This window comes from Rattus norvegicus, chromosome 18 (assembly GCF_036323735.1).
Source record: "Rattus norvegicus strain BN/NHsdMcwi chromosome 18, GRCr8, whole genome shotgun sequence".
NCBI lineage: Eukaryota > Metazoa > Chordata > Mammalia > Rodentia > Muridae > Rattus > Rattus norvegicus.
The window spans coordinates 24,531,775-24,545,032 of NC_086036.1; the positions used below are offsets into that span (position 1 = coordinate 24,531,775).

At 40.2% G+C, this 13,258-nt stretch overlaps 2 protein-coding genes across 5 annotated transcripts in view; both read right to left on the bottom strand.

Annotated features, from left to right (window-relative positions):
- Positions 1–13,258, bottom strand: part of LOC120098222 (uncharacterized) — a 702,255-nt gene that overhangs the window by 631,065 nt on the left and 57,932 nt on the right. The window lies entirely within an intron of this gene.
- LOC120098181 (uncharacterized) lies at positions 3,495–11,836 on the bottom strand. Of its 4 annotated transcripts, XM_063277689.1 has the most exons (4): positions 7,286–11,836; positions 6,650–6,789; positions 6,184–6,392; positions 3,495–4,209 (listed from the first exon to the last, which is right to left on the bottom strand). In XM_063277689.1, the coding sequence occupies exon 1, from the start codon at positions 11,771–11,773 to the stop codon at positions 10,703–10,705; it is 1,071 nt and encodes a 356-aa protein (XP_063133759.1). In that variant the 5' UTR covers positions 11,774–11,836; the 3' UTR covers positions 3,495–4,209; positions 6,184–6,392; positions 6,650–6,789; positions 7,286–10,702. The 4 variants fall into 4 exon arrangements, with proteins under 4 accessions (XP_063133759.1, XP_063133758.1, XP_063133761.1 ...); XM_063277688.1 differs by having other exon boundaries at positions 6,650–11,836; XM_063277691.1 differs by having other exon boundaries at positions 6,650–11,174.

Here is a 13,258-nt window from a genome sequence, read left to right on the forward strand (position 1 = left end):
ACTTCTGTGGATAGGAGAATACTGAGTCACCACACTATCCTTAGGTCAACCACACACACACATGTGTGTATGTGTGTGTGTGTGTGTGTGTGTGTATGTTTGTGTGTATGTGTATGTATATGTGTGTGTTGTATACATACATGTATGTAGAGGTATATATGCTTGTGCATCTGCAGAGACCACAGGAGGACTTTAGTATCCTTCTCTATCATTCTCAGCCTTTATCCCTTTGAGATAGAGTCTGCAACTTAACCTGGAGTCAGCTCCAGTGGTCTTCAGCCTCTGTCCTCCATAGTACTGGGGTTACAGGGGTGTGTGTGTGTGTGTGTGACATCAAACAGGCCACTAAGTGACTTTATGTGACATTATATGTTCTAGCTTTGGCTCCTAACAATTGTGCAGCAAGCATTTTACCAACCTAATCATCTCTCAGGCCCAAACATCTGCTTATTTTTAAAAGATTTCTTTAATTTTAATTGTGTGCAAGTGCACATGCGTGCATCCATATGTGTGTGTGTGTGTGTGTGTGTGTGTGTGTGTGTGTGTGTGTGTATGGATGTCCACACATAAGTGTAATTCCTACAGAGGGCAGAAGAGGACATGGATTCCCTGGAACTGGAGTTACAAATGCTTATTTAAAAAAAACAAACAAACTGTGTTGACTTTGGGAACAGAACTTAGATCCTCTGGGGGGAAAATAATGCATGCTCTTAACCATTTCTGACACTTATTTTTTAAAATGAAAATAATCCTCCATTGTCACAGCTAGAACGAGTGTGCACTGTACTACATTCCTTATAGCCGTGACTGCCGCCACATGGTAGTGCTGTATGTTTACAACTGGTCTAGTGCTGAACGTGTAGTCAGGCTGTTTAAAGGTCACGCCTTAGATTCTCAGGGGAGAATCATGGAAACACTATTCCCTGTATTCTTGCATAAGAATCGAGTTTCACCAGTGATGTTCAACTTGCAGATCAGTTGGACTAGATAGAATCACTGACTGTATTTTCTTAAATATTTTAAATAATGAAAAAATTTTGGGTCAAAAATCCAATTGGTGTAGTAATTTATTAAGCTTATAAATTATTTGAACTTTCACCAGAAATCCCCAAGTAACGTGCTCCTTCCCTCTATCGCTCCCCAGTTTCTCTTCTTTTCCTACCATACCTTCCTTCCTTCCTTCTTCCCTTCCTTCCTCCTTCCTTCCTTCCTTCTTCCCTTCCCCTTTTCCTTTTCTTGGTGTCTTATCTACTCTTCTATTATTGTGACAACACACAATGACCAAGGCCACTAATAAAAGAAAGCATATAATTTGGGGGCTCAGGGTTCCAGAGGGTTAGGGTTCACGACTATCATGGTAGGAAGCATGGCAGCAGGCAGGCAGGCATGGTGCTAGATCAATAGCTGAGAGCTTACATCTGATCCACAAACAGAAGGCAGAGGTGATTAGAATTAACTAGAAATGGTGTGAACTTTTGAAACCTCCAAGCCCACCTCCAGTGACACATCTCCAACAAGACCACTCCTCCTGATCCTTTTCAAACAGTTCTACCAACTAGGGACCAAGCATTCAGATATTTGAGGTTATGTGGGATAATCTCATTCAAACCACCACACCTAAAACAGAAATTTTACTATAATAAAATTTACTATATTATGTGTACTATGTATATATCTGCTAGTGTTCTTGGTTATAGTTTTGTAACCATCTTCTCAAGAATAAAGATAATCTAAAGAGACACTGTGTCCTTCTGTCTGGTTATCAGACCAATACAATGGTTTTAAGAAACTCATCGTCTCTGAAAGCTCATGCTTGGAGAAGACAGTGGCTGAATGCTGGTGGAAACCAAAGGAGGGACTTTGTTCCAAGAAGAGACTACACACAGTTCTGACAAGTTGTCAAGTCACTTTTCAAAAAAATTGAAGCTGAGACAATGATGGTGGGTCTGACCACACCTTGGCCAGGACCTCTTAGTTATGTATACTTCTGTCTACTAAACCCAAACCTCATGTCAGGTCCCCAGAGATGGACCTGTGGTGAGGGGTCACTGGGCCTCTTTATTCTGCTTGCCAAAGTGATCACAGTGACCAAATCTTTGCTGTCACCCATCTGTTCAGTTGGTTTATTGGGGACAGGTAGCTAAACCTAGGTTTCTGGGGCTACCAGAGACCAGGATGTGACTCTAACCACTCTGGTCACAGTCTATAGACGTGAAACATGCTGTGTAGATTCATGTAATGTTTTGACTCAGAAAAATTTCCTTGAATTATATCTTTAGTAATTTTTTTTATTTGTTGCTTATTTTTGAAATCCTAAATCAACGTCTACTATCTGTTCTGTATAGTCTTTCTGTAGTCTTTGATTCCACTTCATTATTTTCTAAGTGATTTCACCACAAGAAATGATGTTTTATGCTTTTTTTTTGTCTTCATTTCGTTTCATTACATTTTTGCTTCTGAGACGATTTTATTAGAGTGCCCTGGAGTCTATTATATTTTCTCAAATCTTCTGACGCAGGAAAATCTGGATGCCCTCCTGACGCTCTTAGATCGGTCAATAGAAGAACTTAAGAGTGTACTTAAGTGTAAGCTCAAGGACAATTTTATTAGGAAAAAATTCAGGTAAACTGGGAAGCTCAGTGGCTTCCTAGAGGAGGTTAAATAGTGTGAGCGACTCCACACTACTTAAGCTGGAGTCAGATACATGGCAGATGAACAGCGACATGGTGGAGAGAGAGAGTTTAGAGAAAGATTTAGGAAGTCCCAAACACTGGGGAACCATAGAGTTTTAAGGAGAGCATGCCTGGAAATAGGCAAAAAGAAGAAAAGTAGAAGTTTCACTTTTCTGAGAAATTTAGAAGAGTGGGCAGGTTTACAAACATGATTTCATGGCTGTGCCCTCATAACTACCATGCTTGGAGCAGGGATTTGGGGTCAGAAAAGCAGAGAATCTCATCAAAGACCCTATTAGTATGTCCATCTCTTTATCATGACTTAAGATGAGTCCTTCTTCCTGGGGGATGGTCCCTCCCATGACCTTCCCAACTAGAATATTAGGTCTCCATCTAGGTCCAAAATTCTAATCTCTAGACCAGGAGCTATCTACTCTACCATTCCGGTGCTTAACCACTTAGCTATTTATTGTTATGTAATGGCGATTTTTGCTATCCTTTTAATCAAGATTTATTTATTTACATTTTTATAAGTATATGATATATATATCATATGTCATATGGATATATGACAATGGTTTCAAAAGAGGCGATAAATTTGGAAAAGGTTGATGACAAGCAAGAGAGGACAAGAGAGGAGGAAAGAGAGGGAGTAAATGATGTGATTATATTTTATTTAAATAAAAAACTAAGACAAAATTGATGTCACTTATACTCTTCCTATTCTTTACTTCATGGACATCTGCTCTACTATATTTTTCTTCAAACTAATTCTGTTGATGTTTCCTTTTTTAATTTTAGTAACTTATTTTTTTATACATTTAAAATGTTATCCTCTTTCCTGGCTTCCCACCATTAACTCCCTAACACATCCTATCTCCTCCTTCTTCTACGAGGGTTTTCCCCCACCCAACCACCCATTCCTCCTGCTTTCCCGCCCTGACATTCCCCAAACTGGGGATAGGGAGTCCAGATTTTGCAAGACCAAGGGCTTCTCCTTTAATTGGTGCCCAATGAGGCCATCTTCTATTACATATGCAGCTGGAGACATGGGTCTGTCCCTGTGTACTCTTTGGATGATGGTTTAGTCTTGAGAGCTCTGGTTGGTATTGTTGTTCTTATGGGATTGCAAGGGCCTTCAATTCCATCAATCCTTTCTCCCACTCCTCCAGTGGGGACCCCATTCTCAGTTCAATGGTTGGCTGTGAACATCCACCTGTATTTATCATGCTCTGGCAGAGCCTCTCAGGAGACAACTATATCAGGCTCCTGTCAGCACGTACTTCTTGGCATGAGCAATACTGTCTGGGTTAAGTGACTGTATGCATATGGGCTAGATCCCCAGATAGGGCAGGTTTTGATACAAACTTTGTCTCCATATCTCCTCCTATGAATATTTTTGCTCCCCCTTTTAAGAAGAACTGAAAGATCCGCACTTTTGTCATCCTTCTTCTTGAGCTTCATGTGGTTTGTGGATTGTATCTTGGGTAATCCGAATGTATGGGCTGTTGCAGTTTCCTCTCCAACCCGAATCGGCCTGTACAAAGAAAACGCAACTCAATTAATGTGAAAACAATCCAGCGTCTAGATTGGGCAGATCCACCCTACACTTTCCTATTCCTAGCTCTCAAATCCCTCATCCCTTGCACCTTTTATTTGCCAAGTCTCCAGCTTCTCCTTCTCCCATGACAACTCTCCCCTCGCTTCTTTCCTTTCTCCTCCCCTGACTCCTCTCTTTCCTCAGTTCCCCATCATGTCTCCAAACTCCCCTCTCCCACTTATCTTCCTTCCTCCTCTCCCCACTCTCCCAACTGTCCAATCCTCTCCCCCCTCCTCAGGTTCTACTGGCTCAACTCTCGCCAACTGTCTTCTCTCACCCTATTTTCTGAATCTCTTCCCCTCTCGCTCCCGACTCCTCCCTGTGCCCAAATCTCGCGCTCTTGCCTTTATTTTACAAATTCAGAGAAAACTCCAAGGCAAACCACAACATTTCCCCCTTTTTGTCCAATTAAAAAACCTTTTCCCTATACATATGTGAACTAAGTATTATTATAACCATTCTGCAATTTATAAAACCAACAATACACTCATCACCCAGTCCATCAATTTTGTTCATTAACCATGTCATCTATACTAAAAACTATACCTGACTATATCCTGGTTCTAGATCCTATGACACCCTAAAAAACCACCCTAACAGATTTATCATCTTTGTCAATACTAAACCGCTTGGGTTGTCTATGAGACTACCAGTCTCCAACCACATCAGAAATCCAAGAATGATTAATATTACCTGAAAATATGGGAAGCACAAAATATGGCTTCCAAGCTTAGCCAATTTATAGAGACTGCTTATCACCTGGACAGTCCCCTTATTCTTTAATATGTCGGAGCATCAGTCTTCAGCCTTCTGGCCCAGGATCATCTGACAGACCTTTGTAATGCAGATTTTGAAGGGCTGATCACCCTGCCTTGGCAGAGATTATCAGTCGACTATTCTGCATAATTTGTCCTTTTCTGGACAGTGTTTTGTCTGTAGATGAAATGAAGCAATTTGCTCAGTGACTGTGTCACCATGATTTGAGCAACTCCATTGCTGCTCAATTTCTTCTTCGAGTCTAAGGGGTCCTGTCAGGGGCAGACAAGTCTCTAGTCAAATGATCTAGATGAAGAAATGTCCATAAACGGGTTATTCTGTGGACTTCTGATGCCCTTCAAGATTTCCTATCTACATAGGCGTTTCTGAACTGTTAAGCATAGAATACCGTTGGCCCTCTCTAATCGAAGTATTTCCAAAACCCATCTAAACTGACTTAGAACCATGACTTTGCTATCTGACCTTTAGCTGGTACTGGTTAATCAACTAAAATTAATGTATAACAGCAGTTATAGGACTGGGTCTAAGACTTGTATTCTTAGATGCATAGTGGAGGCACAATGCTTATGTTAAAGTAGCAATATTAATCTCAATTATAAATCAATAAGAAAGTATACCAATGAAAACCTCGGATTTGTGTAAAATGCATTCTATACCAATGAAAAGATTGCAGCTTCAACTTTGTATCAATTACAAACATTTCTATCAATGTAAAATATAGCTGTAAAATTTTAAGAGTAAGTTTGCTAATCTATCCCTGTTTGTCTATTTCTCTAACTTCTATGTATTACTATATCACCCCCCCTTTTTTTTAAATTAAGAAGGATAGAAAAGAGGAAAGGAAAGGTAGCAATCCCTGAGTTTACATTCTCTAGTTCCCCCTGCCCAAAGCTACATTTGTATTGTATCCCTTAAAAGAAAACATATCCACAGCTCTTAGAATAACTAGAACCATCCACCCAACAGAAGGAACTGGGATGACGATCTTCCTCGTCTGATTCCAGCTGAATTGGGGCGAAGAATTCCCTTCTGTGGCCCAAGGGGAATTAGGAAGAGTTGGCTTTGTCGAAGTAGAGCTAGCTGGGATTTGCCTGCCAGTCACTCTGTGCTGAGAAAGTTCATCGCTTAGCTGACCTCTTGACTAAGACAGTCTGAAGGGCTGGATAAGTAAGCTGGCCATTCTGGAAAAGTTCTGAAAGCAAGCCTTTAAATGAAGCAGCTTCAGTGTCATTGAGGGAGAATCAAACACGAAGTTGGACTGGAAGGTCCCGGAATCTCAGCATCCCAGAGTGTGGATCATTTCAGGGCTGTCTTTCTCTTCTTTCATCCTGCAGCACACAAAACTTTACAAGCATCATATAGTTTTGTAAGTGCATTCACATAGAGTAAGCAGGGTGCACAGCTTAGATCAACAAAGAAAGGTGACTGCCTTTCTTCAGGTTAGGTTAATCATATAATCAAACCGTAACATAATTTTGTAATACATGTATGTATTACAAGTTATGAGAAATTCGTACTCAAAATGTTACTGGCGGTTTATAGACATTTAGTCTCAGCCAGTTCATACACAGAGACCTAAACATCCTCATATATACATTACCTATTTGTTGATTGTCTTAGTCTCCCTTTTCTTCTGTGTTGCCAAGGACTTCAGGAGGTCTCCCCTTGTCATTTCTGATCTTTATCGGCTTGGAAGGAACCCACAGCTTTTCTTCTCCTGTAGAAACATAGGCATAACCCCTTCCCCAGCATAACACATTTCCCATTTTCCATTCTGATGTCAGAATATCCTTGATATAAACAGCCTGGTTTAGTTCAGTAGTCTTTTCCACAATCCAATGTCTTTCAGCAGCTGTGCTATTTTGTTCATCAGCATTTAAAAAATTTAAAGTTAATAAAGCACTATGTAGCCTATCTCTGGGAGTTTTTGTTGCCCCTTTTTGCCTGTTAAGCATCTCCTTTATACTTCAATTAGATCTCTCCACAATCGCTTGTCCTGTAGGATTGTGTGGTATTCCTGTAACATGTTTTATATTATAATATTCAAAGAAGCACTTAATCTTGTTAGAGATATATGCTGGACCATTGTCCGTTTTAATTTGTATGGGTATTCCCATTATAGCCATAACTTCTAACAAATGTGTAATTACAGAATTAGCCTTTTCTGACGCTAAGGCAGTTGCCCATTGAAATCCTGAATATGTATCTATAGTATGGTGTATGTATTTCAGCTTACCAAACTCTGTAAAATGGAGAACATCCATTTGCCAAATTTCATTTCTTTGGGTGCCTTTAGGGTTAGTTCCTGTAGGCAATGGAGTTTGATTATATAACAAGCAAGTAGGACATTGCTTCACAATCTCCTTGGCTTGTTGCCAAGTGATAGAGAATTCTTTCTTTAAGCCTTTGCTGTTAACATGGTGTTTTTTATGGAATTCTGAAGCCTCTAGTACACTTCCTATCAGTAGCTGGTCAATTTCATTATTACCTTGCGCCAGAGGGCCTGGCAGACCTGTATGGGATCTTATGTGTGTTATATATAGTGGGTAACTCCTATTTTGATCTTTTGTTGTAGCTGAATAAATAGTGATGTCAATTCAGAATAATCCTGAATAAGTTCCACAGTCTCTATGTGCAAAACAACCCTTTCTGCGTATTGAGAGTCGGTTACTATATTAAGAGGCTCTTGAAAATCTGACAACACCATGAGTATTGCATATAATTCAGATTTTTGAACTGACTTATAGGGACTCTCAGTCACCTTGCTTACATTTTCTGATTTATATCCTGCCTTTCCTGACTTACTGGCATCAGTGTAAAATGTGGGGGCTCCAGATATTGGAGTTCCCTTTATTATACGAGGGAGGATCCAGTTAGTTCGTTTTATGAACTGAAGTCGCTTGCTTTTAGGGTATCTGTTGTTAATCTCTCCTAAGAAGTTACTGCATGCTCTTTGCCAATGTTCATTTTGTACCCACAAAGAGGCGATTTCTGCATTAGTAAAAGGTACCACAATTTCAGCCGGATCCATTCCAACTAATTGTCGAAGTCTCAATTTTCCTTTAAGTATCAATTCAGAGACCTTCTCAATGTAGGTTTTCAGTTTCTTACTCTGTTTATGTGCTAAAAATATCCATTCTAAGATATAATCTTCCCTCTGCATGAGGATTCCTGTAGGGGAATGAGTAGAGGGTAAGATGACTAATATGCAGGCCATTTTTGGATCAATATGATCTAGATGTGTGTCCTGTAATTTCCTTTCTACCAAAGCTAGCTCTTTCTCAGCTTCAGCTGATAGTTTCCTTGGGCTATTTAAATCTTTATCGCCTTGTAACGTTTGAAATAAATTGCTCAACTCTTGAGTGGTCAAGCCAATCACAGGCCTCAACCAGTTAATATCTCCCAGTAGTTTCTGAAAATCATTAAGTATCCTTAATTGATTTCTTTTGATTTGCACCTTTTGTGGCCTAATCCTTTGTAGACTTATTTTATACCCTAGATAATTAATAGAATCCCCTCTTTGTATTTTCTCAGGGGCGATTCGTAATCCCAGTAAGGTAAGGTTTTTTTCACTTCATCAAACATTCTTTCCAGGATATTTATATCTGAATCAGACAATAAAATGTCATCCATGTAATGATAAATAATAGTTTGGGGAAATTTTTTGCGAATTATCTCTAATGGCTGCTGTACAAAATATTGACACAAGGTAGGGCTATTTAACATTCCTTGTGGCAGGACTTTCCATTGATATCTTTTTATGGGGCGACCTCTATTGAGGGTAGGCACTGAAAAGGCAAACCTTTCCTTATCACCTTCATGTAGAGGAATAGTGAAAAAAACAATCTTTTAAGTCAATCACTATAATAGGCCACTCCTTAGGCAACAAAGAAGGCAGTGGGATCCCAGCTGCATGGAACCCATCGGCTGAATAATCTTATTAATTGCTCTGAGATCTGTCAACACCCTCCATTTGCCAGACTGTTTTTTTAATGACAAATACTGGAGAATTCCAAGGGCTGGTGGACTCCTCTATATGCTGAGCTTCCAGCTGCTCTTGGACTAGCTGTTCTAATGCCTGTAGTTTTTCTTTTGCCATAGACCACTGATCAATCCAGATGGGTTGGTCAGTCAACCACTTTAGTGGCAAGGCTGTTGTTGTCTTAACAGCAGTGGCTCCTTGGGGTAGCACTAAATTGTCAGTCTCTGCTGTATCTTGCTTATGGACAGCTTGGACAGTCTCTAACTGTCCTTGATAACATTCCCTGATTGATTTAAAGTTTTTATTATTAGCCTGATGAATTTCAGGACCAGACCCTGAAACTGAGGGGATATTAATTTGAGTTTTCCACTGCTGTAGTAGATCTCTTCCCCATAAGTTAATGGCTATATCAGCCACGTATGGCCTTAATTTTCCCACCTGACCTTCTGGTCCTATACATTTAAGCCACCTGGTGCTTTGTTTTATTTGGGATAAAGTGCCAACACCTTGAAACTGCATATCCACTCCTTAAAGTGGCCAACTAGTGGGCCAAGACTTTGGAGAGATGATGGTAACATCTGCTCCAGTGTCAACCATTCCTTCAATTTCAATATTATCTACCAGTATTTTTAGTTTTGGCCTTTGGTCCTCTATAGACGTTAGCCAAAATATTCGTTTTTTTGCTCCCCTTGAGGCTTTTGGAATTGTCCATAGGACTTCCCTCAGCCTCCTTTGGTCCCAGAGCATCTATTTTTGAAGTCATGCCGTTTAATTGTTCTGAGGAGGAGAACTCTCCCTGCCTGGTATTGGGGCCTGCGAGAGGCCCCCCTGGGAGTTTTTTTGGCAGGGTGCGGCCCCATCTGTCTGTTATTGCTTTACACTCCTTAGTCAAATATCCACCTCTGCCACATCTTTGACACATTCCAGGAGGCACAGTCCCCCTTTTGGTATTACTTTGTTTTTTCTTGCAGTAAAATCTGAGATGACCCTGCTCACCACAATTAAAACATTTGAAATCTTGGGTCATCTCTAGCTGTCCAGTGGCAGCTTCTCCTATCACAGTCGTATCAGGAGAACAAGATCCAACATCAGCTGTATATCTAATCCACTCATCTATTGGTGCGGACCTCGCCTTCAGTGGTCTGATTACTTCACTGCATTCGGTATTTGCATTTTCAAAGGCTAAAGACTCAATTATCGCCTTTCTTGCCGCTGAATCTGATACACTCCTTTCCACAGCTGAGGTAAGCCTTTGTAAAAAGTCAGGGAAGGTTTCTTTAGGACCTTGTATGACTTGAGTGAATGTTTCAAGTCTTTTCCCTGATTCTGCAACTTTGTCCCAGGCCTTTAAAGCTGACAATCGACACCATGCCAGAGTTTCTTCATCATATACAGCCTGCACCTCTACTTCAGCAAAGTGGCCTTCACCAAGCAGTTGATCTGTGGAAATCTCTCTGCCTCTAGCTCTATTTTGTCGTGCTATCTCCTCACTTCTTCTCTCCACCACGAAATCCATTGTAAATTTTCAGCAGGCTCTAGAATTGCTCTTACCATATCTTTCCAGTCTTGGGGGATTACTCTATTTTTAATAGCCCAAGAAATCAAGATTTGTTTTACAAATGGTGAATGCATTCCAAAATTAGTTACGCTTTCCTTAAATTTCCTCAATTCTTACACATCCATGGGTTGCCATTCAAATTCTTCATAACCCTGTGGATGATCATCGTCTGGAGGCCTTTGTTGTACACTAACTGGATAGACTAAAGTTTGTTTCCTAATAACCTTAGGTTGGCTTTCCCTAATTTTATCTTCTGTCTCTACCCAAGTTTTTTCTTTAGTTGTAATTTTAAATTCCTCTCTTAAAGTCTGTACCCATGCTTCATATTTCTCCTTCTGTCTGTCCCCCTGTTCCTTGAGTTCCTGAATTCTCTGTTCAAGGCTTTGCTTCCACACTTTGAATTTTTCTTTATATTGTACTTCTAATAATTTGTTATCCATTATCTTTTGATTGATTAATTTTAAAAAGTTATTCTCCAAGTCTTGCTTCCAAACCTCATTACTTTCTCTCTGCTGTTCAGTATGACTTGTGAGCTGTTGTATGTTCTGTTCTAACATCCTTTCTAGTTCCTGTCTACCACTTTTATTTTCATCTTTCTGTCTCTTATTCTGATCTATAATTTCCTGTGTCTTCAATTCTAGTGTTCCTTCTAGGCTACATTGCCAAGATTTAATTTTCTCTTTCTGTTGTTCATGTTGTTCCATAATTACCTGTATCTTCTGTTCTAAGCCCTGCTTCCATAATTTTAGCTTCTCTTTATGTTGTAATTCTGATATTGCAGCCTCTGCCTTATTTTGATTTGCTAGTTTTAGTAAGTTATCCTCTAGACTTTGTTTCCAGATTCTATCTCTATTTTCCTGCTGTTCAATTTGATCTATGAGTTGTCGAATTCTTTTTTCTAGCATCTCTTCTAGCTCCTGTTGCCAAAACTTAAGCCTATCTCTCTGTTGTTCAGAGTCTATATATCTCAGAAATTTCTGTTCTAGCATTACTTGTAATTTCTTTTCTAAGGCTAGAAATTTGCTATTTAGGGCCCTGTCTTTTGAGAAGATATAGTAAATCAGAAGAATGAATATTGCAATACCGGTAAATGATAAAGTGTCTATTTCCTCAAAATTCACAACCGTCAGACCATTCAAAATATCATTCCATAAGGCCCAAAAGATATTCATTGTATTTCTCATCTTTAAGTATCAAAAGGTTATATATCTCTCTTACATCAAAGTAAGCCCTTTGTACCAAGCCCTTTGTACCTTTTTCTCCCTCCGCCTCAGAACACGTGCAGTCCTCTCGATTCTTCCTAGACCCCTCAGACCCAGTCAACTCCCAATCCACCAGTACTCCTGCCTAGATCTCTATCAGAGCCTTATTCTGGGGGTGAGAGGGAAGTAAACTTTTATCTCAGGTTAGTTGAGTTCTAATGGATTTGTTGGGCGCCAATTGTTGCAGTTTCCTCTCCAACCTGAATCGGCCTGTACAAAGAAAACGCAACTCAATTAATGTGAAAACAATCCAGCGTCTAGATTGGGCAGATCCACCCTACACTTTCCTATTCCTAGCTCTCAAATCCCTCATCCCTTGCACCTTTTATTTGCCAAGTCTCCAGCTTCTCCTTCTCCCATGACAACTCTCCCCTCGCTTCTTTCCTTTCTCCTCCCCTGACTCCTCTCTTTCCTCAGTTCCCCATCGTGTCTCCAAACTCCCCTCTCCCACTTATCTTCCTTCCTCCTCTCCCCACTCTCCCAACTGTCCAATCCTCTCCCCCCTCCTCAGGTTCTACTGGCTCAACTCTCGCCAACTGTCTTCTCTCACCCTATTTTCTGAATCTCTTCCCCTCTCGCTCCCGACTCCTCCCTCTGCCCAAATCTCGAGCTCTTGCCTTTATTTTACAAATTCAGAGAAAACTCCAAGGCAAACCACAACAATGGGCTAATAACCACTTATCAGTGAGTGATTACCATGTATAGTTTTTTGTGATTGAGTTACCTCACTCAGGATGACATTTTCTATTTCCATCCATTTGCCTATGAATTTCATGAAGTCATTGTTTTTAATAGTTATGTAGTACTCCATTGTGTAGATGTACCACATTTTCTGTATCCATTCCTCTGTTGAAAGACTTCAGGGTTCTTTACAGCTTCTGGGTATTATAAATAAGACTGCTATGAACATAGTGGAGCACATGTCTTTGTTATATATGATGGGACACCTTTTGGGTATATGCCCAGGATGGGTAGAGTTGGATCCTCAGGTACTACTATGTCTAACTTTCTTTTTTTTTTTTTTTTTTTTTTTTGGTTCTTTTTTTCGGAGCTGGGGACCGAACCCAGGGCCTTGCGCTTCCTAGGCAAGCACTCTACCACTGAGCTAAATCCCCAACCCCTATGTCTAATTTTCTGAGGAACCTCCAGGCTGATTTTCAGAGTGGTTGTACCAACTTGCAATCCCACCAACAATGGAGGAGTGTTCCTCTTCCTCCACATCCTTGCCAGCATTTGTTTTTGCCTGAGTTTTTGATCTTAGCCATTCTGACTGGCATGAGGTGGAATCTCAGGGTTGTTTTGATTTGCATTTCCCTGATGACTAAGGATGTTGAGCATTTCTTTAGGTGCTTCTCAGCCATTCGATATTCCTCAGCTGAGAATTCTTTGTTTAGCTCTGTACCCCAT

Coding starts and splice junctions, on each gene's coding strand:
- LOC120098181 (XM_063277689.1), bottom strand. CDS start 11,773: ATGAGAAATACAATGAATATCTTTTGGGCCTTATGGAATGATATTTTG.